The sequence below is a fragment of the Emys orbicularis genome, chromosome 4, assembly GCF_028017835.1.
Source record: "Emys orbicularis isolate rEmyOrb1 chromosome 4, rEmyOrb1.hap1, whole genome shotgun sequence".
Taxonomy (NCBI): Eukaryota; Metazoa; Chordata; order Testudines; family Emydidae; genus Emys; species Emys orbicularis.
Window position 1 is genome coordinate 93,833,529 of NC_088686.1, and position 23,453 is coordinate 93,856,981.

The window sequence follows — 23,453 nt, forward strand, 5'->3', positions numbered from 1 at the left end:
AATGTGTTTTTAAACATTATTGTCCCTCTCCACACTCAGTATATGTCTACACTAAACCTTTTTACCTTGAGTTAATTGATTGCCAAGTAACTTGAGGCACTTAACACATTTATAGTCTACTGTGAACACTACCCAAATATCTGTTTCTAGCACAAACCCTTAATTCTATCAGTTAAAACATGTTAGTGAATGCATTTTCTAACAAAATGAATTTTGTCTGCATAGAAAAGGCTTTCAACGTCCAAATACCCACTGAAGCTTAACATTTGCGATCAAATCTGAGTGGGTGAACCCAGCACCTGCATGGAGCCCCAATGAAACCAATGGGGCTTCATGTGGGCACAAGGGATGGATCCTATTGCAGGGTATTGGGTATTGGGTGCCAAAAGTTTAGTCTGCACACGCAAGTTTGGAAGTTGTACAATTTAGTCAGCCACTTTGGAAACCAAAGTTTAGTTATCATAAATATCACAACAGTTCCAAATTAAATGCATACTGATACCAACCTTGCAGCTGTCTCATTTTGTGCTTCATAGCATCTAGATCAGCCAAAATTTTGTCCTTCTCTAACCAGTTTTGTTTCTCTTGCCTTGCTGCCTTTTGCAAAGCTGTAATAAAAGAAATATATAATATTTCTACTGGTTATTTTTCTTTGTAGTGGTTTGCATTAATAGGTTTTTTTTTGGCTGACTGATTAGTATAATTGGATCTCTTTTAGCAAATAGTTTTTAAAGAACTTGAGAGTATTAGCGAGTTAAACAGATCCAATTACAGACAAGTAATTAAAATGTAAGTGTCCTCAAAAAAAAACCCCACCTCTCTGAAAGCATATGAAGCTTAAGGAATGTCTCTGCAGAGCAAGACACAAAGACATATTGATTTAACATGTACAGTACTGTACTACATTTACTTTTCCAGTATTGCATGCTTAGTATAGCGGTAGAAGATTGGTTTAACATTTTTTTAAACATGCTCCTGCTGATAGAAGAGCTTTATTCTTACAAATGACAATGTTCAGACAATTAGTCCTCATTGTGAAACAAATAACTAGCACTATGCTTGAATCATTGCTCAACAGTCCATACGTCTTACTATCTACTTTGAATTTTATTGACATAATGGGTATAATTTGGAGGTTGATTTTAAGCTTCTGGATAATACATGTAATATATACTAGCCATACCTTTCTTTTTAGGTGTCCAATTGTGCAAAGACTTATGTATGTGATTAACTTTACTCAAGTGAGGAGTGCAAATGAAATATATATATATGTGTGTGTGTGTGTGTGTGATGTAGTTGTAGCAGCATAACTTTTTTCCCAGATAAGATATTTAATTTTTATTCCTCACTAAAATAAAGTGTTTTAGAATTTGCTCTGAGATTTTCATTCTCTTTTGAAGGGCTTGCCCACATGGAGACTTAGTGCATGACAAACAAGGATGTAACTCTACAGAACCCTAGCTTGCCACACACTAACTAGCTCTGTGGACCTTGCTACGCACTCTTAAAGTTCCATAGTGGGTTTGACCTACAGCTGTTGTTTGAAATAGCAATAGGTCAAAGCACATCATGGAATTTTTAGAGTGCAGTTGTAGGGTCCACGAGGTGACTTACAGCACTGCAGGCTAGTGCACTGTAGATTTACATCCTGGCTTGCTATGCACTAAGTCTCAATGTGGATAAGCCCTAAGTATCTCACTTGTGTGAAGGGGGAAAGAAACCCAGTAAACTCATACCATCCAAAGGTAGAAAAGGTTCTCCACAGGAAACCCAGATCTCGATAGGATTTCTGAGGATGATGGTGAGCAAAGAATCATCTATCATGTTCAAACTGTCTGGAGTCATCAAGGATAATTCTGACTTTATCTTCACTTTCTCCATGTACTTATCTTTGTATTTGGAAAGAAACAATTACAAAGTTTATCTTTATTTCACTTTACCCTAAAGAGTTTTTTCTCATCTTATTACAGTAGAACCTCAGAGTTATGAACACCAGAGTTACGAATTGACCGGTCAACCACACACCTCATTTTGAACTGTAAGTATGCAGTCAGGCAGCAGAGACAAAAAACAAACAAAAAACAGACAAACAGAACAAATATTGTACAGCACAGTATTGTGTTAAATGTAAACTACTAAGAAAAATGGAAAGTTTAAAAAAAGATTTGACAAGGTAAGGAAACTTTGTTTGTTTTATTTAAATTAAGATGGTTAAAAGAAGCATTTTTCTTCTGCATAGTAAATTTTCAAAGCTGTTTAAGTCAAATGTTCAGCTGTAAACTTTTGAAAGAACAACCATAACATTTTGCTCAGAGTTATGAACATATTAAGATAAACTGTTCATTACTTATAACAACTAACAAAAGCTTAAATAGATAATATTTGCAGCACACAGGAATGTGGCACAGTGGTAATATAGAAGAGTGACACATAATAGAAAGAACAACAGGATGGGGGAAAGTGGTGATTATAAAGGGCATTTTATATATAGGAAAGGGAGCAAAAGTGATCAAATCTGAAGCACTGCTATTTGAGGACAAAGCAAGTGTGCAAATGAAGGTCTCACAAGGATAGGTTAAGTACAAGCAGATAAGAACCTTTGGGGTTTCTCCCATTGCTTTAGAAAACTCTTAGGAATTGTTCACCACTAGTTTAAATATACTCTACTTGAATATTATGGCAGACCCATTGTGATGTTGTAATTAAGGTTGCGTTCTGTTTTGCACTTGCAGTGGTAGTTCAGCCTGTTAGTTTGAGATGAAAAACACAGTATCTTTGCTCCAAGTTTCAGCATGCAATCTGAGAAAACCTAGAATTTTCTGAAGAAGTTTCCAGAAAATCAGTTACTTAGTTTCAAAGTTTGAATCAATTGAAAATTGGCCCTCAAAAGTTCACATGATCAGTCTCATGATTAATTGGGCGCCTTCATCTTAAAAACTACAAACTGTACAAAAGGCCAAACTGCGTATACACTGCAGTGAGAGTCTGCTGGGCTCTCTGGGGTTATGTAATTATGTGATTCATTATCTATTTATTATTTGTATTACCATAGCACCTAGGAGTCCTAATCATGGACCAGCATGCCTTTGTGCTAAGCACTGTACAAACACAAGACAAAAAAAAACAGATGCTCCCTGCCCCAAAGAGCTTACAAATATATGTATTAGACGAGAGATAGCAGATGGATTTTAAAAAGTTGTTTGCAGTGTTGTCACCGTGCTGATCCCAGTATATGAGCAAGACAAGGCGGGTGAGGTAATAACTTTTATTGGACCAACTTCTGTTGGTGAAAGAGACAAGCTTTTGAGCTCTACATTTGCAGCACACAGGAGGTTTTCAAAAGGAGGCTGGTGTCTTGGATGGTTTAGACACAACAAATCCTGCATCTTAGCAGGGGGTTAGACTAGATGACCTTAACAGTCCCTTCTAACCCTATGGTTCTATGATTCGAAGACTACTGCTTCTGTGACTTACCCGTGGCAGAGACCAAGTGCTAAATATATAATGATCCAAATTAATGGCTCAATACAATTAAACTAAAATAATGCTCAAAGGCAAGGCAAAAAAACAAACAAAAAGAAATTTATGATGAAGCCTGAAGCTCACCAAACTCCAGGTGTGGTGGACTACTGTGGAGAATGAATCCCTAAGACTCAGCTGAGAAAGCTCTGCTAGCAGCTGTAGAGTGAGAATCCTAGGAAATGAGAGCATGATCTTATATTTTTGCTGCTGCAACAAGGCACAGGTGGCAGAGTGTCTCTCACGACCAGGTCCCAGTCCATTAAGGCCAACACAAGCAATTGCATCTGGAAGTCTACAGGACACCACAACACCATAATACGTCTTACTGTATGATATAACAAAAGCCCCTTTATGTATTTACAGCCTTGTTATTCACAGGTAGTGGTAGTTTTCCAACACCAATAACAAGAATGAATATGTTGTGAAAATACAATACTGCTTGTTTATCCCACAGGAAGAACATAACTTCTTAACATAAATATTTTTGAAAATTGTACCCACAGTCACTTTTGTTTAGTGCAGCACTGAACTGTTTTTAGCTCATTTTTATATTTATTTTGAACAGCAGATCACTGTAACTTTATATTCACTAGAGTATTTTTGATTAGTATATAATTTAAAAACAAATATTTTTTCATGTTTTCTATCTAGTGATTTGCATTTGGTGTTGCTTTCCCTTGTCTAGTTTTCCCTCATTTATGTATTTATTTTTGCTGTATGATTTGCTATTCGAACACAGTATCTTTGTGAAAGGGGCTCATCCTATTTCTTTCCCATCTATTAATTCTGCAAGCAGCATGCTAGCACATATGAGGCCTCTCAATAAAAGCAGCTGACTTTGTATTAGGCATACTTCCATTTCTTATCAAGTTTCTTATCAAGTTTGCTGGTAGGGTCCATATCGGCAGAGCCACCAACACGGGAGGCAAAAGGGGCAGGGACATTAAAGCCACCGCAGCGCTTTAAGGACGGTCCTTTGCCGCGGCAGTGCTTTAACGTTTCTGCGCCTCCTCCCGTGGTCAGCGGGGGGTGGGGGGTGCAGCAACGTTAAAGCGCTGGCGAGGCAAAGGACCCTGCAGCACTTTAATGTCCCTGCCCCTTTGTCCCCTCCCCACAGCCTCCGACGGGTGGAGGGGGGCAAAGGGAGCAGTTGCCCTGGGGCCGATTTAAAAGGGCCTGGGGCTCTGGACGCTGCTGCCAGCATCCGGAGCCCCGGGCCCTTTAAATCAACACAGGAGTCCTGGGCAACACGGGCCACGGGGCCTGGAAGGGCTGGTTGGGGGATGCTGGCCCCTTCTGCCCGAGTCTCCCCCCCCCTCCCCCCCCGGCCCGTACCAGTAAGTGTCCTGACTTACTTTCACCACTGCATATAATCAACTCTTTATTATCGGCTTTCATTGAACTTTAGCTTTATTTAAGAGAGAAGGGAGGGTGGTATTGATTGTCTGTGGGAAAGTGTGAAGGGGGAAGTTATAGTCACAACATCTGGGCAAGGTGAGGGCTTGCATGGGGATGGAGACAGAAAGGAAGGTTATTGGTCAAGAATAAGAAATTAGGAAAGGGTGAAAGCAGTAAAGTAGGCCTGGAACTACATAAGTATAATGCAGAAGTTACATACAGAGCTAAATAATTAACTTGTAGGCGGAGATTTTCAAAGGTACAAAGGGAAGTTAGGTGGCTCAACTCTCATGGAACTTCAATAGGAGTTGGATGCCTACCCCCCTTTTGTGCCTTTGAAAAAATCTGCTCCTTAAATCTCAAGTTGTTGTCCTCTCCCCCATCTCTTTCTGTTTGTACCTTGATTATTTAGGCCCATGTAGAGTTCATTGCAGACTCAGGGCCAGTTCTTTGGAGCAGGGATCTACCTTTTTATGTAACTGAGAAAGGGCCTACTAAGCTTTTTGGGGTGGAATTTTCAGAAGTGCTTGAGCAACTTACGAGCACAACTCTTATAGGATTCATGATTCTTAGACGTTTAGGCACTTTTGAAATTCCTACCCTTGGAAGTAATATATACCTTATAATAAATAGTAATGGTAATTAGGGCTGTCAATTAACTGCAGTTAACTCAAGCAAAACAAATTAACTAGATTAAAACAATTAGTCGCAATTAATTGCAGTTTTAATTGCACTATTAATAATAGAATACCAATTTATATTTATTATAAATATTTTTGGATGTTTTTCTACATTTTCAAATATTTTGATTTCAATTACAACATAGTATACAAAGTATACAGTGCTCACTTTATTTTTGATTACAAACATTTGCACTGTAAAAAGATAAACAAAAGAAATAGTATTTTTCAATTCACCTCATACAAGTACTATACAGTAACTCCTCACTTAAGTCATCCCGGTTAACGTTGTTTCATTGTTACGTTGCTGATCAATTAGAGAACATGCTCGTTTAAAGTTGCGCAATGCTCCCTTATAACGTTGTTTGGCAGCCGCCTGCTATGTCCACTGCTTGCAGAAAGAACAGCCCGTTGGAGCTAGCATGGGGGGGGGGGTTGGAACCAGGGTGGACCGGCAGCCCCCCTATCAGCTCCCCTAAGTTCCCTGTGCGGCAGCCGCCCAGCAAGCTATCAATTGCCAGGCAGTTCAGCTGTCCCTCCCCGCACTGCCTGCTCCTGCCCACTGCCTTGAAGCTGCTCCCGGGAGCATACTGCTTGCTGTGTAGGGGGGCACGGGGGAAGAGGGGTGCTAATGTCAGGGTGTGTGTATATATATATATATATATATATGTATATATATATATATATATATATATAAAATATAGTCTTTTGTTTGGCGAAAAAATTTTTCCTGGAACCTAACCCTCCCCCCCTCCCATTTACATTAATTCTTATGGGGAAATTGGATTCGCTTAACATCGTTTTACTTAAAGTAGCATTTTTCAGGAACATAACTACAACGTTAAGCGAGGAGTTACTATAGTGCAATCTCTATCATGAAAGTGCAACTTACAAATGTAGATTTTTTTTTACATAACTGCACTCAGAAACAAAACAATACAAAACTTTAGAGCCTACAAGTCCACTCAGTCCTACTTCTTGTTCAACCAGTCGCTAAGACAAGCAAGCTTGTTTACATTTACAGGAGATAATGCTGCCCAATTCTTATATACAATGTCACCTGAAAGTGAGAACAGGCATTCACATGGCACTGTTGTAGTTGGCGTTGCATGATATTTATGTGCCAGATATGCTAAACATTTGTATGCCCCTTCATGCTTCGACCATCATTCCAGAGGACGTGCTTCCATGCAGATGATGCTCGTTAAAAAATAATGTGTTATTTAAATTTGTGACTGAACTCCTTGGAGAGAATTGTATGTCTCCTACTCCATGGTTTTACCCGTATTCTGCCATATATTTCGTGTTATGGCAGTCTTGGATGATGACCCAGCATATGTTGCTGGATTTAAAACACTTTCACTGCAGTTTTGACAAAATGCAAAGAAGGTACCACTGAGATTTCTAAAGATAGCTATAGCACTTGACCGAAGATTTAAGAATTTAAAGTGCCTTCCAAAATCTGAGAGGGATGAGATGTGGAACATGCTGTCAGAAGTCTTAAAAGAGCAACACTCCAATGCAGAAATGACAGAACCCAAACTACCAGAAAAGAAAATCAACACTGTTGGTGGCATCTGGATCAGATGATGAAAATGAATGTGCATCAGTCCACACTGCTTTGGTTTGTTATCAAACAGAATTCATCATCAGCACAATTGACCAATCAGAATTCCTCGACATCTGAAGATTCATTCATGCCGATGATCTTTGCATCACCACCCAATTGGAAAGATTTGATAACATTCAGCACACTCTAACTGGGTCTCTGAGTGTGCCTGGAGAATACTATTGCACATGGTTTCTGAATGCCAACTCTAGCAAGACACAAGTGCACAACTTCCACCTGGCCAAGCACCATCAGGCTAAGCAAAAACTCCGGGGGATGGTACTATCCTAGAATATTTTGAATATCTGGTGTATCTTAGGGTCACATTAGACTGAACACTAACATTCAAAGAGCACATCGAGAAACTGAAAAAAAAAGTGAACTCCAGGAACTGTGTATACCAGAAACTGGCCAATACAAAATGGGGAGCTGACCCAAAGACACTCTGTTACTCAACTGTGGAGTACTGTGCTCCATTATGGTCATTCACACTATGCACACAAAATAGATACTGAACTCAATCAACCCTGTAGGATCATCACAGGGACTTTGAAACCAACGCCCACTGTATCACTATACTACCTCATGACAAAATGGCGGGAAATGCCGATGTTCCTGAAGAACCTGATTCCTTCAGAACAACACCCTGAGGTGCTGACCTCGAATGAAAATACTTCAATATTCCAAATCAAGAGAGAGTTGGGGTGGCAAAGACTGGTGACAATATGGCTAACTGGAAACTGGAAAAATGAGCCCAAATGTGAAACACTAGACAAACACTTGAACACTGCCTGATGCAGAACACCGTGTCAACATCCTGTACCCCTCAGGAACTATTTGAGATAAGTGACAACACGAGGTCTTGGCTGCAGTTTTGGAGTGACAAGCTATGACAGTGGACACAAAAAAACAGATCTGAGTCTCTAAGAATACATGGTACCATCAGAGGAGGCAGTTTAACATAATCTGAGTAAAGTATGTAACATAATACTGTTGTAAAAAGCATGAACATCATTCTGGGATGTATTAGCAGGAGCATTGTAAGTAAGACACAAGAAGTAATTCTTCCACTTTACTCAGCACTGATAAGGCCTCATCTAGCATATTCTGCCCAGTTCTGGACACTGCACTTCAGGAAAGATGTGTACAAATTGGAGAAAGTCCAGAGGACAGCAACAAAAGTGATTAAAGGTCTAGAAAACATGACCTATGAGGAAAGACTAAAAAACTGGCCTTGTTTAGTCTGTAAAAGAGAAGACTGAGCGGGGACATAACAGTCTTTATGTGCATAAAGGTTGTTATAAAGAGGAGGATGATAAATTGTTCTCCTTAGCCATTGAGGACAGGACAAGAATTAATGGGCTTAAATTGCAGCAAGGTAGATTTAGGTTAGACTTTAGGAAAAACTTCATAACTGTAAGAATAGTTAAGCACTGGAACAAATTACTTAGGGGGGGAGGGGTTGTGAAATCTCCATCACTGGAGATTTTCAATAACAACATAGACAAACACCTGTCAGGAATGGTCTAGATAATACTTAGTCCTGGTTCAGTGCAGGGAACAGGACTAGATGACCTATCAAGGTCCCTTCCAGTCCTACATTTTTATGATTCTGTGCTGCAGATCAATCTGTTCTCCAGCCAGTGATTCTTGTCCAATCAAGAGTATTGTTATATGAGTAATTTGAGCATCACCAGTCACAGAACAAAGCAAAGTGGTTATGTCTTGCCAGCCCTAAGAGTGTGATACATAAGGTTAGTAGGCTATTATTCATTGCACATAGTAAAGCAATAAGCATATGTTAATTTAGATATTTCCAATGATAATTGGATTTTTGTGTGTAGAAAACTGATATTTATGAATACTGAATTGTTCAATAAGTAATATACTTTCCCAGTTTAATAAAGTATTTAAGCATTTGTTCAACTTTAAGTCAGCAAGTCCATCTCTATTCAGGTAAGCACTTAAGCACATGCTTAATGCTCACTGAAGTCTTAAAAATTTAAGCACATGCTTAAATTCTTTGCTGAATTGGAGACTTTATAAGTGAAGACATCTAGTATTTATAGGAAAATACGCCCAAACAAAAGTCCAGGAACTGAATGTCTCCAGACTTTGGGATGTTAAAAATTGTGAACCTGAATTTCATGGCTGAGGTCCATCTCTAGTAATTAATGCAATTCAAAAATAGAGCCACTGTCTAACAAACTGCAAATTCACTTATTGTTAAAAAGCAGTTTAACTCTTTTGATGAATCTGTTCAAAAAACTTTACTAACTCACTTGATAGAATAATAAATTAAAAATGCATCCATAATCTCAATTCTCATTTAATTTTGATAACATTAAAGAAATCAATCTTTATGCATTTATATATAACAGCAAACCCAAAGATAAACCATGATTGCCAGCTAACATCAGTTTATGTAAAATAGCTCAAAACCTGGTATGAAATTTATATCATCCTGCATATAAACAGTCATCAGTAACTGATTTTGCAATAATCTGGCACTTATTTAATGCAAGATTAACACAATAAATCTGATTTTCAAATCAGGGTCATATGGAACAACAGCACCTAATTCGCCTGCACAATTACTTCAGTTGTGTATATACATTAAAAATGTTCCCAAGTGCCAAGTTAGGCAGCAGCTAGTATGATTTGTACATACAGTCAAAGTAATTAAACTCTCGAATTAGGTATATGATTGCTTTAGGCTTCTGACTGTTTGGAAATCTGACCTTCTAAGAGTGTGTACTTTAACTTTTCACAAATAATTTCAAAATTAAATATTTACATGCAATGTAATTCATGTTCAGCCCAACATTGTGTTATTGTGTTACCTAATTTGCACAAGAGTAAATCAATGAGAGACTAAAGTTCCTAACTAACATGCAAAATATAAATATAACACATTTGTCCAGCTACAGTGTACTCTCATTAATCTTTTCTCTAGTAGTGTTTGTTATTCTCTAAGAAAATGGAAAACAAAGTAAAGGATTTCCACAGATAATCTTGGAAGCATATGAGCAGAGGCTTTTTTACAGCTTTTAAAAAATCTGTTAGCTCCATTCAAATTCATATTGAACTTGCATGTAGTTCAATATTAATTTAACTAAGAACTTTTTGATTTTGACCTTTTACCTTCCACATCCAGTGCAGCCCCACCTTCAGCATTGTCAGTGATTGCAGTTCTCTCTTTGTAGTCTTCTTCTGAGTCACTTTGTCTGAAACACTCATTTACAGCCCATGTGACTATATCTGGTAGGGTAAGCATTAGGTTTCCGTCATTGGTATATAGTCTGCAGGCTTTCCTGGTAAGTTCAAGTTGTCTTGTACACATGGTAAGCAGCTTAAAAAAACCAGCAACAATAAAACAACGGAATGATTAATCATTCAGAGGTGAAATTCTTCCTTCCAAGTTGGATGATCTAAAGAAAAAACCCAGCAACCTATTTGAATTTGCCCTTCTATTAAAATTTTAGAAACGTATAATAAAATGTATAGAATATAATGACCAATATAGCTGAATATGTTTTCAGTTTAGATGGAATTTGGCAGAACAAAATATTATGTCATGAGATAATATTGGCAAATCAGTCTCCTACATGTTTCTTAATAGCTAGCTCCAAATTCAAGTCCTGTAGCATTCCGTAATGCCCTCACAGAACCCTAATTAATCATTTTCCTTAGATGTATTTGAGATACACAGTATGCCAAAAGAATAAAAGTTATCTACAGTCATAACATAAAATGTTAAGCAAGGTCTCATGTCCTACATAGCACATTTGATGTAAATATGTGGTAGAGCTCCCTAAATTATGTGGCAAGAACCCCAGAACTGTATCACTCCCCACCCTGAACCCTCCTTATTACCTACCCTACTGCAGTACAATAAAATCCCTTGTTAATTTATGTTCAGATTCAATACTATTTATTTCATATTGCCCTCCTCTTGCCCCCTACCACTTTCAATGTGCTACATCATTTTATTTTGTATTATAGATTTGTCAGGGACCCTGCTGGAGGTTTGGACAGCTGGGTAGTTTGGGGTTTTGGCAAAGGCATAATGGTGGTTTGGGTTTTTTTGGCAACCAGGAAGCAGATGAGGCTTTTGAGCAAGGATGGAGACAGCTTTAAATTTAGGAGGGGGAATTAACTTTCTCATTTCCCACCTCAAACCCTGATAACTAGATGTCCCACTGCTCTTCCCCAACCCAGCCCAATATCTGCCACTATATTTAACAAGCATGGAGAAATACATAAGCTTGGTATTTCTGTTAAAATGATCAGCACTGAAATAGTTAACAATATTGACATCCACATTTCTCAGAGGTATTGTTTCAGGCTTCCTACATATTCAGACAGACATTATTGCATTGGTTTACAATGAGTTCACACTTTAAAGGTTATCTCTACAACCATATGGGCTGGAATTTTAAATTATTTTTCCTTATATGAAAGTTTAGATTCTGGAGCACACTTGTATGCAGCAATTTCAAAAAGAACAATTATGTTGCAATTTATGTGGCACCATCAGTGCATTTTACATGGGGTTCTGGTGTCAAAGATATGATAAAATAACACCAATGTAGGCTGTACTCCAATCACCTTCTCCTAGAATACAAATGGCTGTGACCCAAGTTGGAGTCATCATACTCTAGAGTGCAGAATGATTCATCCTTCTGCATAAAGCTTCCCAAAAAAGTCTTAGTCCACCTTCTAAGAAACCCCTACTTGCCCAGGAGTGACATGCAGAGATATTAACTCCAGGTGAAGTCTCTTTCTGCCGAAACTGGCAGGGCTTATAGTAAAGAAAATAACTTGATAGGTGGATTGTAACTACTGATTGATCTTTAGCAGAAATAATGGAAGCCATGTTCTATCGTTTCAAGCTCAGAATATTAGGAAGGTATGGTCTTGTCAGATGAGATCTGTTTGCCTAAAGACAGTGGGAACCAAAGACTAATTAGAGGAATTGATCAGTCTTTTAAACTGACTGGCTGATATACACTCATGTCCCTCAGAGGTTCCTGACCTACAAGACTCTCTGTTGCTTTTGACCTACATTAATTACTGAAAGAAATGTAATTCAATGTATTTTTATAAATTTTATTAAAACTATTAAACAAAAAAGATTAAAACCAAGAAGACATCTCACCAAAGCTAAACTGCTGTTAATATTAAACTAAACTAAGAAAGTAATACAGCTATTACACAAAATCAAATCAATAAATCAACAAATTAATCTCAATAGTGATTGGAATTAAATTATCAAATTAACACAAAAATAGCCAATCATAGATTCATAGATTCTAGGACTGGAAGGGACCTCGAGAGGTCATCGAGTCCAGTCCCCTGCCCTCATGGCAGGACCAAATACTGTCTAGACCATCCCTGATCATTACAAGTTCTAGGAAGGGATTTAAGGAGGCGGTTGTCCTTTTGGTTATAAACTGAAGAACTGTATCTATAACTTGGAGCTGGGTAAATGTTTTAATACTGGAACTACATTATCTAGTGCCTAGCCCACAATTTGAGCTAATTATAAAGCTTCTTCCTTATTTCAATTCTTATGTGGTAGCTAACTCTTTCCCTCACCCCCAACTGAGATATAATATAGACTTTACAAAATACTTCTGCAGTAGTTCAACAACTCTGATCTGGTGACAGTTTCAATTCTCTTAGGACTTGTAGACACAGGTCACAGAAAACACTTTAAATGGATAGGTTCTCTCACCAGTCCACAGAAGACTGATGTCACATTAAAGTCTGTTTCAGGCTCTTGCTTGAGGACACAATTTACTGGTAAAACAGAAGCTCGGGCAAAATAACAAAATAAAGTAGTTTCTCTGTCCAACATGGGCTACAGTTGCCAGAGGCTTTTCCTTCACCTCTCTCAGCCCTTCCTGGTCCTACCTGACCAAGGAACTCCTGCAGGAGCCTACCTACTCTCTGCAGTTCTCTCCCTCAACTGAGCTTTTGCTGGCCTTTAGAAGGACTAGGCCCCAGATCCTCAATGGCATTTAGGTGGTTTGTTGACCCTTCTCAGCCACACACTTGATTCTTATAGTTTGTGAATTTTACTTACTCCATCTTCCAGTGCCTTGCTCCAAGGCCTTTGGTCAAATCAGGTGTAAGGCCTACTTTGGCACCATGCAATTTGGTCCAGTCAGGTTTGAATTATTCCTTAGCTAGCATCAATTTTGGGAAAAGACCTGCTTAAGCCAGAAATTTTTAAAATATTTGGTCTTTTGCACATCACAGAGACTATAAGCCTCTGATTCCCAAAATATCAAAAACACAGAAGCTGACATGGTCTTATCTGTGTGAAAAAGTCTTGCAATGAGACTGTCACCAATTTACAGAAAGTTTGACCCCAAAATCCTGTAAAAATTTCCAGAGTTCCAACAGTCAGTCACAATATTAATCTATCAGCAATATTAAAAATAAGCTTGAACATCTTGTGCTCAGTGTCATCATTCTTCTCATAAACAAGATAATTTACAGTAATTTTCTATTTTGGAACTGGGTTATAAGTCAAATAATTTATCTTTAGAAATTTCCATCTGAATAGAGAAAACTTACTTTAAAATCTCACAAGATTAAACCAAACTTAAAAAAAAAAAGTGTTTACATTTTATATAAGGTCTATATTCCCATAGATGCTATTTCTCTTAGAAGAATCACCACTGATTATAAACAGAAGAAGGAGGCTGTGTTTGGGTCCAGATTAGAAGGTTTAAACTAGGATGAAGAGTTTGGGTTGGGGGCTGAACAAATGCTAAATTCATGTCTGACAATGGCAAAATCTCTTAAAATGTTCTCCTGCAATTATCAGCCTAAATAGTGGAAATATCATAATTTCAAGTGTTATTGCAAGATTTATGCCATGAAAATGTTTTATCATACTGGGTCATATCAAAACTGAATCTGGAGAATAGGTTCCTACAGGCCCTGGATCAGACTGGGAAACAAACACATAGGGTAGGACTAAAATTTGTGAATTCAAAACAAACACCTCAGCAATTCATGATGAAGGGAGATTTAGCTTTGAGATTCTGGTTTGGGTTCATCTTGGTCACTGATAAAGGCTGCTTGTCTTTGCCAATACTCTAGACATTATAATGATCTCTGGGGATGATTGTTACTAATACTTACCATAGGGAATGTGCTAGCAATGATTAACTGACCATTTCGGTAGCCAGCTCCATTTCTGTATGCAATTATTTTCACTGCTTTCTGGTTCATAGCTGCAGAGATCTTTTCTGAGATTGTTTGTATGGAGGTTTCGGTCCGCAAAGATGCTAGAACTTCTTCTAAATAATTCAAGGTATTTTTGGCTTCCAATGTGGATAAATCAGTCTTTAAGATAGGAAAGAACCAGATCCAATCAGGCTGCTGCTTTTATTAAATCAATACTGAAGTGAACTTCTTTTAATGAAGCTCACCAATTTAATTTAAAATGTATTCAGTCAACACTACATTTATTGAAATATGGAATATACTAATATCTACTCTGCATGTACCTTTGGTGATCACACTAAATCTCCAGGGATTTCTGGTAGCTATGATTTGTTAAAGATGACAAGAGATGGCTAAAACCAAATTTTGTAGGAAAGCTAATGAGACATTTATGTATTTCTTTTAAAGATCATTGAACATATCTGTACACACAACTGTTTAGGTAAAGATGAAACAGCTTTCAAAAGATATCTCCCCTTCTTCAATGCAGAGCTCCCATTAATTATTTACTCTTAATACTAATATCTATAGGAGTTCCACATGTGCAGGGCAAGAGACAAATATGCCCCCTAACAGATACATTTTAATGCTAACAGGAAAACTATTCTAAAATTTGGTATAGCACAAAATAATATTTACCACATTTATATCCCTAATAACAAATCTGCCACTCTTTTGACTTCCATTCAACAAGAAAGACAACAATAATTTTATACAGATTTTAAACTCAGCAATTAGTACATTCCCAGAATGAGAGACAGTGGTGGAGACGCTGCATACATGTCACATGCCACGTACTGCAGCAATAACCAACCTATGACACATGCATTAATTAGCAGTAACATGCAAGGTTCTTTTAGAGTATCTATGTTGCTGAGTGAGTAGGACCCCCTCCACTCCCCTTCAACACACTTTCTTCTGGAGAAGGTGGAATTATGGGCAGTCATGTCCTCTCAGCATAGGATCAATGGTGTTGGTGAGAATTTTCACTCACTACCCAGAACTGAAATGAGTGGTGTGGGGAACATACCGACAGAGGCCTTTAGTATCCCATAGGAACACTTGAAGAGGAAGGAAGCAGGTCAGACTTTCAGAAGACTCCCAACCCCTCCCCCAGTGTAGCCATGGCCACTGTTCCTCTGCATTCAATCAATGGCCTGAAAAGTGCAGCCTCTGGAACATTGAGAACCTGATCTCAGAAAACTAGTGGTTGATTGTAAATGTCCTAGCCCTTTTCCAGGGCTGGAGTCCAAAGAGAGGGGATATGGCAGTCCCCTATTAATCCACGGGTACCATGATAATATCCACACTGGCCCCATCCCCACTGACACCTCCAAAACCTTCCTGGTCTGTTCATCAGTGAACAGTAAAACTGAAAGACTATATGAAGGTTTACAATTTGTTCAAGTGAAGATAGCAAAGTTCTGCAGTAGTCTAACAATGTACTATGAACATTTTCAGGTTATTTTATAATCCTGAGTCTACAGTACAGCTAATAGGACAAATTAAAAAAATACAAACCTTCATCACATTAACACACTTAAAAGGCCCCAAGGAGAAATTATTTGCTCCCTCAGAGCCAGAGGCACAGAAGAACATGCTACCTGTGGGTAATTTTTTCAGTTCTTTCTTTCCTCTTATGGCCCTTGCACAAGCCAAGCATATCATGAACTTCTGCTTTCCACTGGGTGAAAGAAAATAGTAGCCCTAAAAAGAAGGGGAAACAATGGTTTCAATGCTTTAGAGTGTCCAGATGTGCAACAGTACAGTTATCTAATTACTTCCTATAAGCATTCAGGATTTCCTCAACACAAGTCCACCTTTGCTAACCTTCCTGATGCTGCCAGTTAGGATACATGAATAGTTGTTGTTCATTTGAAATAAGACAAGGACACAAATGGCTTTGGATCTTCAGCCCTCACCTCTGGACATTGCAAAATGGAACTGATGTTGGAACAGAGCAACTGTGACATCAGAGGTGAGTAACTGACAATATACTTTTACTTATTACAAATCTATGTATTAAAGTGACATAAAATTTGACTGGGGATTTTATCATCATTTAACCATGACCTGTTTCACAGCCATGATGTCATACTTAGGAAACAGAAACTTCTACAGACATGACTGCTCAATATATTACTTTACAAAGTACTTTTTTTGCTAGCAGGAAGAGAAGATTATGCACTGACACCTGAAGTGGAGCACCCACAGGGACAGCACCCGAAGAAAAAGTGAAATATTTCATCTGTCCATTTCAGATAAATATAAATATATAGGTATACACATAAACTTTCTACTCAGCCTGTTGTCTGCATTGATAGTGGATTAAACTTCCCTATGTCAACTTTACATACCTTAAAAATATATTACTTACTGGCTGGTTTATTTTTTCTCTACTGGTCACAGAGAATGTGCAAACAGAAGCATGATTTGCTGCTGTGATTTCTTGATCCAGTACTGTGCTGTAAAAGGCACTAAATACTCCTGCATTTTCCATGTAATGCCACTTTTGATTGGCAGCCCCATTGCTGTATTCTTTATATTTCTGTCAAAACATAAAAAGATAAATCCTATTCCTACACTATAGCATTCTGCTATTCAGTATTTGGCATGAATGCCTTGTGCTGTTTAAAAGTGTGTTTTTCAGATGAGACTTTAAATTCTCAAGTCCTGTCTATTCCGTGTGGACAGTAAACATCTCATGACACTTTAAGTAAAAGTAGGTATTTGCCTCAGTATCTTTGGCCTGGTCTACACTACGAGTTTAGGTCGACTTTAGCCGCGTTAATTCGAATTTAGCCTGGACACGTTTACACGATGAAGCCCTTTCTTTCGACTTAAAGGGCCCTTTAAACCGGTTTCTTTACACCACCTCCGACGAGGGGATTAGCGATAAAATCGGCCTTAGGGGGTCGGAATTGGGTTAGTGTGGACGGAATTCGACGTTATTGGCCTCCGGGAGCTATCCCACAGTGCTTCATTGTGACCGCTCTGGACAGCACTCTCAACTCAGATGCACTGGCCAGGTAGACAGGAAAAGCCCCGCGAACGTTTGAATTTCATTTCCTGTTTGCTCAGCGTGGAGAGCACAGGTGACCATGCAGAGCTCATCAGCACAGGTAACCGTGATGGAGTCTCAGGATCGCAAAAGAGCTCCAGCCTGGACCGAACGGGAGGTACGGGATCTGCTCGCCATATGGGGAGATGAATCTGTGCTGGCCGAACTCCGAAGCAGTAAACGAAATGGCAAAATATTAGAAAAGGTCTCCAAGGCCATGAAGGACAGAGGCCATAACAGGGACGCACAGCAGTGCCGTGTGAAAATTAAGGAGCTAAGGCAAGCCTACCACAAAGCCAGAGAAGCAAACGGAAGGTCCGGGGCTGAGCCGCAAACATGCCACTTCTACGCGGAGCTGCATGCCATTCTAGGGGGTGCAGCCACCACTACCCCAACCGTGTGCTATGAGTCCCTCACTGGAGAAAGACACAGGGAAGCGGGTTCGGGGGACGAGGAAGATGAGGATGGAGATAATATAGATAGCTCACAGCAGCAAGGAAGCGGAGAAACCGGTTTCCCCAACAGCCAGGATATGTTTATCACCCTGGACCTGGAACCAGTAACCCCCGAACTCACCCAAGACCCTGAGGGCACACAGGGGACCTCTGGTGAGTGTACCTTTGTAAATATTACACATGGTTTAAAAGCAAGCGTGTTTAATGATTAATGAATAATTTGCCCTGGCAATCGCGGCCAGTACAGCTACTGGAAAAGTCTGTTAACGTGTATGGGGATGGAGCGGAAATCCTCCAGGGACATCTCCAGAAAGCTCTCCTTCATGTACTCCCAAAGCCTTTGCAAAAGGTTTCTGGGGAGGGCTGCCTTATCCCGTCCGCCATGGTAGGACACTTTACCATGCCAGGCCAGTAGCACGTAGTCTGGAATCATTGCATAACAAAGCATGGCAGCGTATGGTCCCGGTGTTTGCTGGCATGCAGACAACATCCATTCCTTATCGCTCTTTGTTATCCTCAGGAGAGTGATATCATTCACGGTCACCTGGTTGAAATGGGGCGATTTTATTAAGGGGACATTCAGAGGTGCCCCTTCCTGCTCTGCTGAACAGAAATATTCCCCGCTGTTAACCACGCGGTGGGGGGGAGGGGTGAAGTGACCATCCCAGAGAATTGGGTGTGTGGGGGAGGGGAGTTAGTTGGGTTTGTGCTGCATGTTAACCCTGAAACCGCAGCCCCTCCTTTTACATTGCAAACCCATTTTAAATGGCTAACCCAACGGGTGCTTGGTATGGTTAATGAGAGCAGTACTGTTTTAAACCACCCCCACATGTTAACAAGGTTAAAAAAGCCAAAAGACTGTGTCTTACCATGGCTGCCTGCAACCTGAAATCTGTGGCCTGGCACTGCGTGAGTGATCTCTCACACCAAACCTGCAGGCTCTCAATATAAGAGGAAAAATGCGACCTTGTAACGAAAGCACATGTGCTGTGTGATGTGAACAGCAAAATCTAACGTGAAAGAGTGTACCCATTGTTCTCTAAAATGTATCTTTTTTAACCACCTCTCCCTTCTCCTCCACCAGCTGCAAATGTTTCTCCTTCACAGAGGCTAGTGAATATTCGAAAGCGGAAGCGAAGGACGCGTGATGAAATGTTTACTGAACTACAGACTGCCTCCCACGCTGACAGAGCACAGCAGAATGCATGGAGGCAGTCAATTACTGATTTTAGAAAAGCCCAATATGAGTGAGAGGAGAGGTGGCGTGCTGAATCGCGGGCTGAAAAGCAGAGGTTGCGTGCTGAATCGCGGGCTGAAGAGGAGAAGTGGCGTCAGCTTGTAAACAGAAAGCAAGAGTCGATGCTCCGGCTGCTGGAGCATCAAACTGATATGCTCCTGCGTATGGTTGAGCTGCAGGAAAGGCAGCAGGAGCAGAGACCGCCGCTACAGCCCCTGTGTAACCAACAGCCCTCCTCCCCAAGTCCCATTGCCTCCTCACCCAGACGCCCAAGAACACGGTGGGGGGGCCTCCGGCCACCCAGTCACTCCACCCTAGATGATTTCCCGAGCAATAAGTTTTAAAGTTTTAAACTGCAGTGTGTCCTTTTCCTTCCCTCCTCCCCCACCCATCCCGGGCTACCTTTGCAATTATCCCCCTAGTTGTGTGCTGAATTAATAAAGAATGCATGAATGTGAAGTAACAATGACTTTATTGCCTCTGCAAGTGGTGCTTGAAGGGGGGAGGGTAGGGGAGGGTGGGGTGGTTGGTTTACAGGGAAGTAGAGTTAACCGGGTGGGTGGGGGGGCGGAGATTTCATCAAGGAGAAACAAACAGAAGTTTCACACCGTAGCCTGGCCAGTCACAAAACTAGTTTTCAAAGCTTCTCTGATGCGCACCGTGCCCTGCTGTGCTGCTCTAACCGACCTGGTGTCTGGCTGCGCGTAATCAGCGGCCAGGCGATTTGCCTCTACCTCCCACCCCGCCATAAATGTCTCCCCCTTACTCTCACAGATATTGTGGAGCACACAGCAAGCAGCAATAACAATGGGGATATTCTTTTCGCTAAGGTCTGAGCGAGTCAGTAAGCTGCGCCAGCGCGCTTTTAAATGCCCAAATGCACATTCCACCACCATTCGGCACTTGTTCAGCCTGTAGTTGAACAGGTCCTGACTCCTGTCCAGGCTGCCTGTGTACGGCTTCATGAGCCATGGCATTAAGGGGTAGGCTGGGTCCCTAAGGATCACGATAGGCATTTCAACATCCCCAACGGTTATTTTCTGGTCCGGGAAGAAAGTCCCTTCCTCCAGCTTTCGAAACAGAACAGAGTGCCTGAAGACGCGAGCATCATGTACCCTTCCCGGCCAGCCCACGTTGATGTCGGTGAAACGTCCCTGGTGATCCACCAGGGCTTGCAGCAGCATTGAAAAGTACCCCTTGCGGTTTATGTACTCGGTGGCTTGGTGCGCCGGTGCCAAGATAGGGATATGGGTTCCGTCTATCGCCCCACCACAGTTTGGGAATCCCATTGCAGCAAAGCCATCCACTATGTCCTGCACGTTTCCCAGAGTCACTACCCTTGATATCACCAGGTCTCTCATTGCCCTGGCAACTTGGATCACAGCAGCCCCCACAGTAGATTTGCCCACTCCAAATTGATTCCCGACTGACCGGTAGCTGTCTGGCGTTGCAAGCTTCCACAGGGCTATCGCCACTCGCTTCTCAACTGTGAGGGCTGCTCTCATCCTGGTATTCTGGCGCTTCAGGGCAGGGGAAAGCAAGTCACAAAGTTCCATGAAAGTTCCCTTACGCATGCGAAAGTTTCGCAGCCACTGGGCATCGTCCCAGACCTGCAACACGATGCGGTCCCACCAGTCTGTGCTTGTTTCCCGGGCCCAGAATCGGCGTTCCACGGCATGAACCTGCCCCAGTAACACCATGATTTCCACATTGCTGGGGCCTGTGCCTCGTGAGAGGTCTAGGTCCATGTCCATTTCCTCATCACTGTCGTCGCCGCGCTGCAATCGCCTCCTCCTCGGCTGGTCCCGGTTTTGCTTTGGCATGTCCTGGCTCTGCATATACTCCAGGACAATGTGCGTGGTGTTCATAGTGCTCATAATTGCCGCGGTGATCTGAGCGGGCTCCATGATCCCAGTGCTAGCTATGGCGTCTGGTCTGAAAAAAGGCGCGAAACTAGTATCTGAAAGACCAGGGGAAGGAGGGAGGGAGGGAGGGAGGGGCGAGTGACGACATGGCGTACAGGTACAGGGAATTAAAATCAAGAAAGGTGGCTGTGCATCAGGGAGAAATACAAACAACTGTCACACAGAATACCCCCCCCCCCGAGATTGAACTCCTAAGCCTGGGTTTAGTGGGCCGTTGATTTGACAGAGGGAGGGGGGAAGGAAATGAATACAGAACAAATCTATTTTTTACATCTTAAGACGACAGTGCAGCATGACTGATAGCCCTCGGCATTTTCTGGGTGCTTGGCAGCAAATACTGGGCGCTTGCCCTTATGATGATGACGGATACCAATCATAATATACTATTTACTGCCAAAAGGCAAGGGGTTGCTGCTGTGTAGCAATGTAGCCCCACGTGTGCCAGCCACATGTCTGCCAGCACCCAGATCACCCTCGGCCTCTTCTGGGTGCTTAGCAGACAATACTTGGCAGAAAATAATATACTATGACTGATAGCCATGATTGTCCGACGAGGACGGTTACCAGTCGTAATAAACCATCTACTGCCAAAAGGCAAAAGGCAAAAGGCAAGGGGCTGGTGCAATGCAGCCCTACGGCTGCCAGCCCCACAGCTACCAGCATCCCGATCGCCGATGAAGGCTACCAGTCATGCTGCACCGTCTACCGCCAAAAGGCAGTTAGCTGCTACTGCTGTGTAGCAATGCAGTCCCACGTCTGCCGGCACCCGGATGACATATGGTGACGGTGAGCTGAGCTGAGCGGGCTCCATGCTTGCCGTGGTATGTTGTCTGCACAGGTAACCCAGGTAAAAAGGCGCGAATCTATTGTCTGCCGTTGCTGTGACGGAGGGGGAGGGGCCTGACGCAATGTACCCAGAACCCCCCGCGGCACTGTTTTGCATCATTCGGGCATTGCGATCTCAACCCATAATTCCAATGGGCGCCGGAGACTGCGGGAACTGTGGGATAGCTACCCATAGTGCAATGCGCCGGAAGTCGACGCTAGCCTCGGTACTGTGGATGCGGTCCGCCGACTTCATGCACTTAGAGCATTTTATGTGGGGACACACACAATCGGCTGCATACAACCGATTTCTATAAAACCGGCTTCTATAAATTCGACCTAATTTTGTAGTGTAGACATAGCCTTTGACAAATTTCCCCCCTGCACTCAGTGTTGTATGGTGGATTATCTAATCTTCTGCCATGGAGGTGGCTACATTTCAGAAGTGGGGTATGTACAGAAGCAGTTTTAAAGTGCTGTGCGATCCTTTGGGATAAAAGGGGTGCTAGAAAAATAAAATGCTGTTAATAAAATAGACAATATTAGGTAAATGAAAAAGTGAACTAATCAGCATAGGTGGTCTGCCATCAACATCTTGCCATCAGAGATGGGCAGTCTTTAAACCTGGGGTCTTCTTTCTGGGATCTGCCATCATGGCAGAAGACCCAAATAACCCAATGAGGTCATAAGAGAACAGAAGACAGGAAGGATGGATCAGTGGTTAGGGTGTTAGCCTAGAACTTAGGTGACCCAGGTTAAATTCCTTACTTCATAATGGACTTCCTATGTAACCTTGGGCAGGTCACAAAGGTTAGATTAATTAAATGGGAGTTAGGTGCCTAAATACTGTTGAGGAGCTAGGCTTCTGTGTCTCAGTTTCAGACCTATAAAATGGGGATAATAGCATTTCCTGACCACACCAGGGTTTTGTGAAAACAAATGCATTAAAGATTGTGAGGCACCCTGATGCTACAGTAATGGGAACCATATAAATTAGGTAGCTAATGTTGATTCCTGGAAATGAAGTTCTGGGAAACTCTCTGAGGTACTGTTTCCTTTGGAGATACTCCTCAAATTAAAACAAACATTATATTATTTTATTTTATCTTAATTATTTACGACAAACTTATATATGACTAAGGAGAGAAACAGAAAAAATGTCAACAAGCTAAGAAAGTTGAGGGATTAGAAAAAGTTCCAATTTACAGCTGGAATGAACTCAGTGTCCATAGGAGACTCTGCTTTTTAATGTAACCTTGCCTAAAATATTCCTTAGCTTCAGTCAAAGTTCATGTGTCTCCCTCCTCAAATGGTCAGAGCTTTCCAGAGGATCCTAGGTTTTGGGGTAATTCACAGGTGTATGCCAACAGTGGGGATCTCTGCTGACAATACTTAAAGGAAAAGGAAATGTCCATTCATAGAATCAATTTATTTAATTTCTGTGGCTGTTCCCTATGTAATTATATATCACGTGTCATTCATTACAGGCCTATTGC

At 41.2% G+C, this 23,453-nt stretch overlaps 1 protein-coding gene across 1 annotated transcript in view; it reads right to left on the minus strand.

Annotated features, from left to right (window-relative positions):
* Positions 1–23,453, minus strand: part of DCDC1 (doublecortin domain containing 1) — a 382,673-nt gene that overhangs the window by 11,098 nt on the left and 348,122 nt on the right. The window contains exons 29-34 of the mRNA XM_065403326.1: positions 16,832–17,002; positions 15,976–16,161; positions 14,371–14,574; positions 10,354–10,561; positions 1,737–1,889; positions 507–608 (exon numbers count right to left, since the gene is read on the minus strand). Of these exons, the coding sequence (XP_065259398.1) occupies positions 507–608; positions 1,737–1,889; positions 10,354–10,561; positions 14,371–14,574; positions 15,976–16,161; positions 16,832–17,002 (1,024 nt within the window). The remainder of the gene's footprint in view (positions 1–506; positions 609–1,736; positions 1,890–10,353; positions 10,562–14,370; positions 14,575–15,975; positions 16,162–16,831; positions 17,003–23,453) is intronic.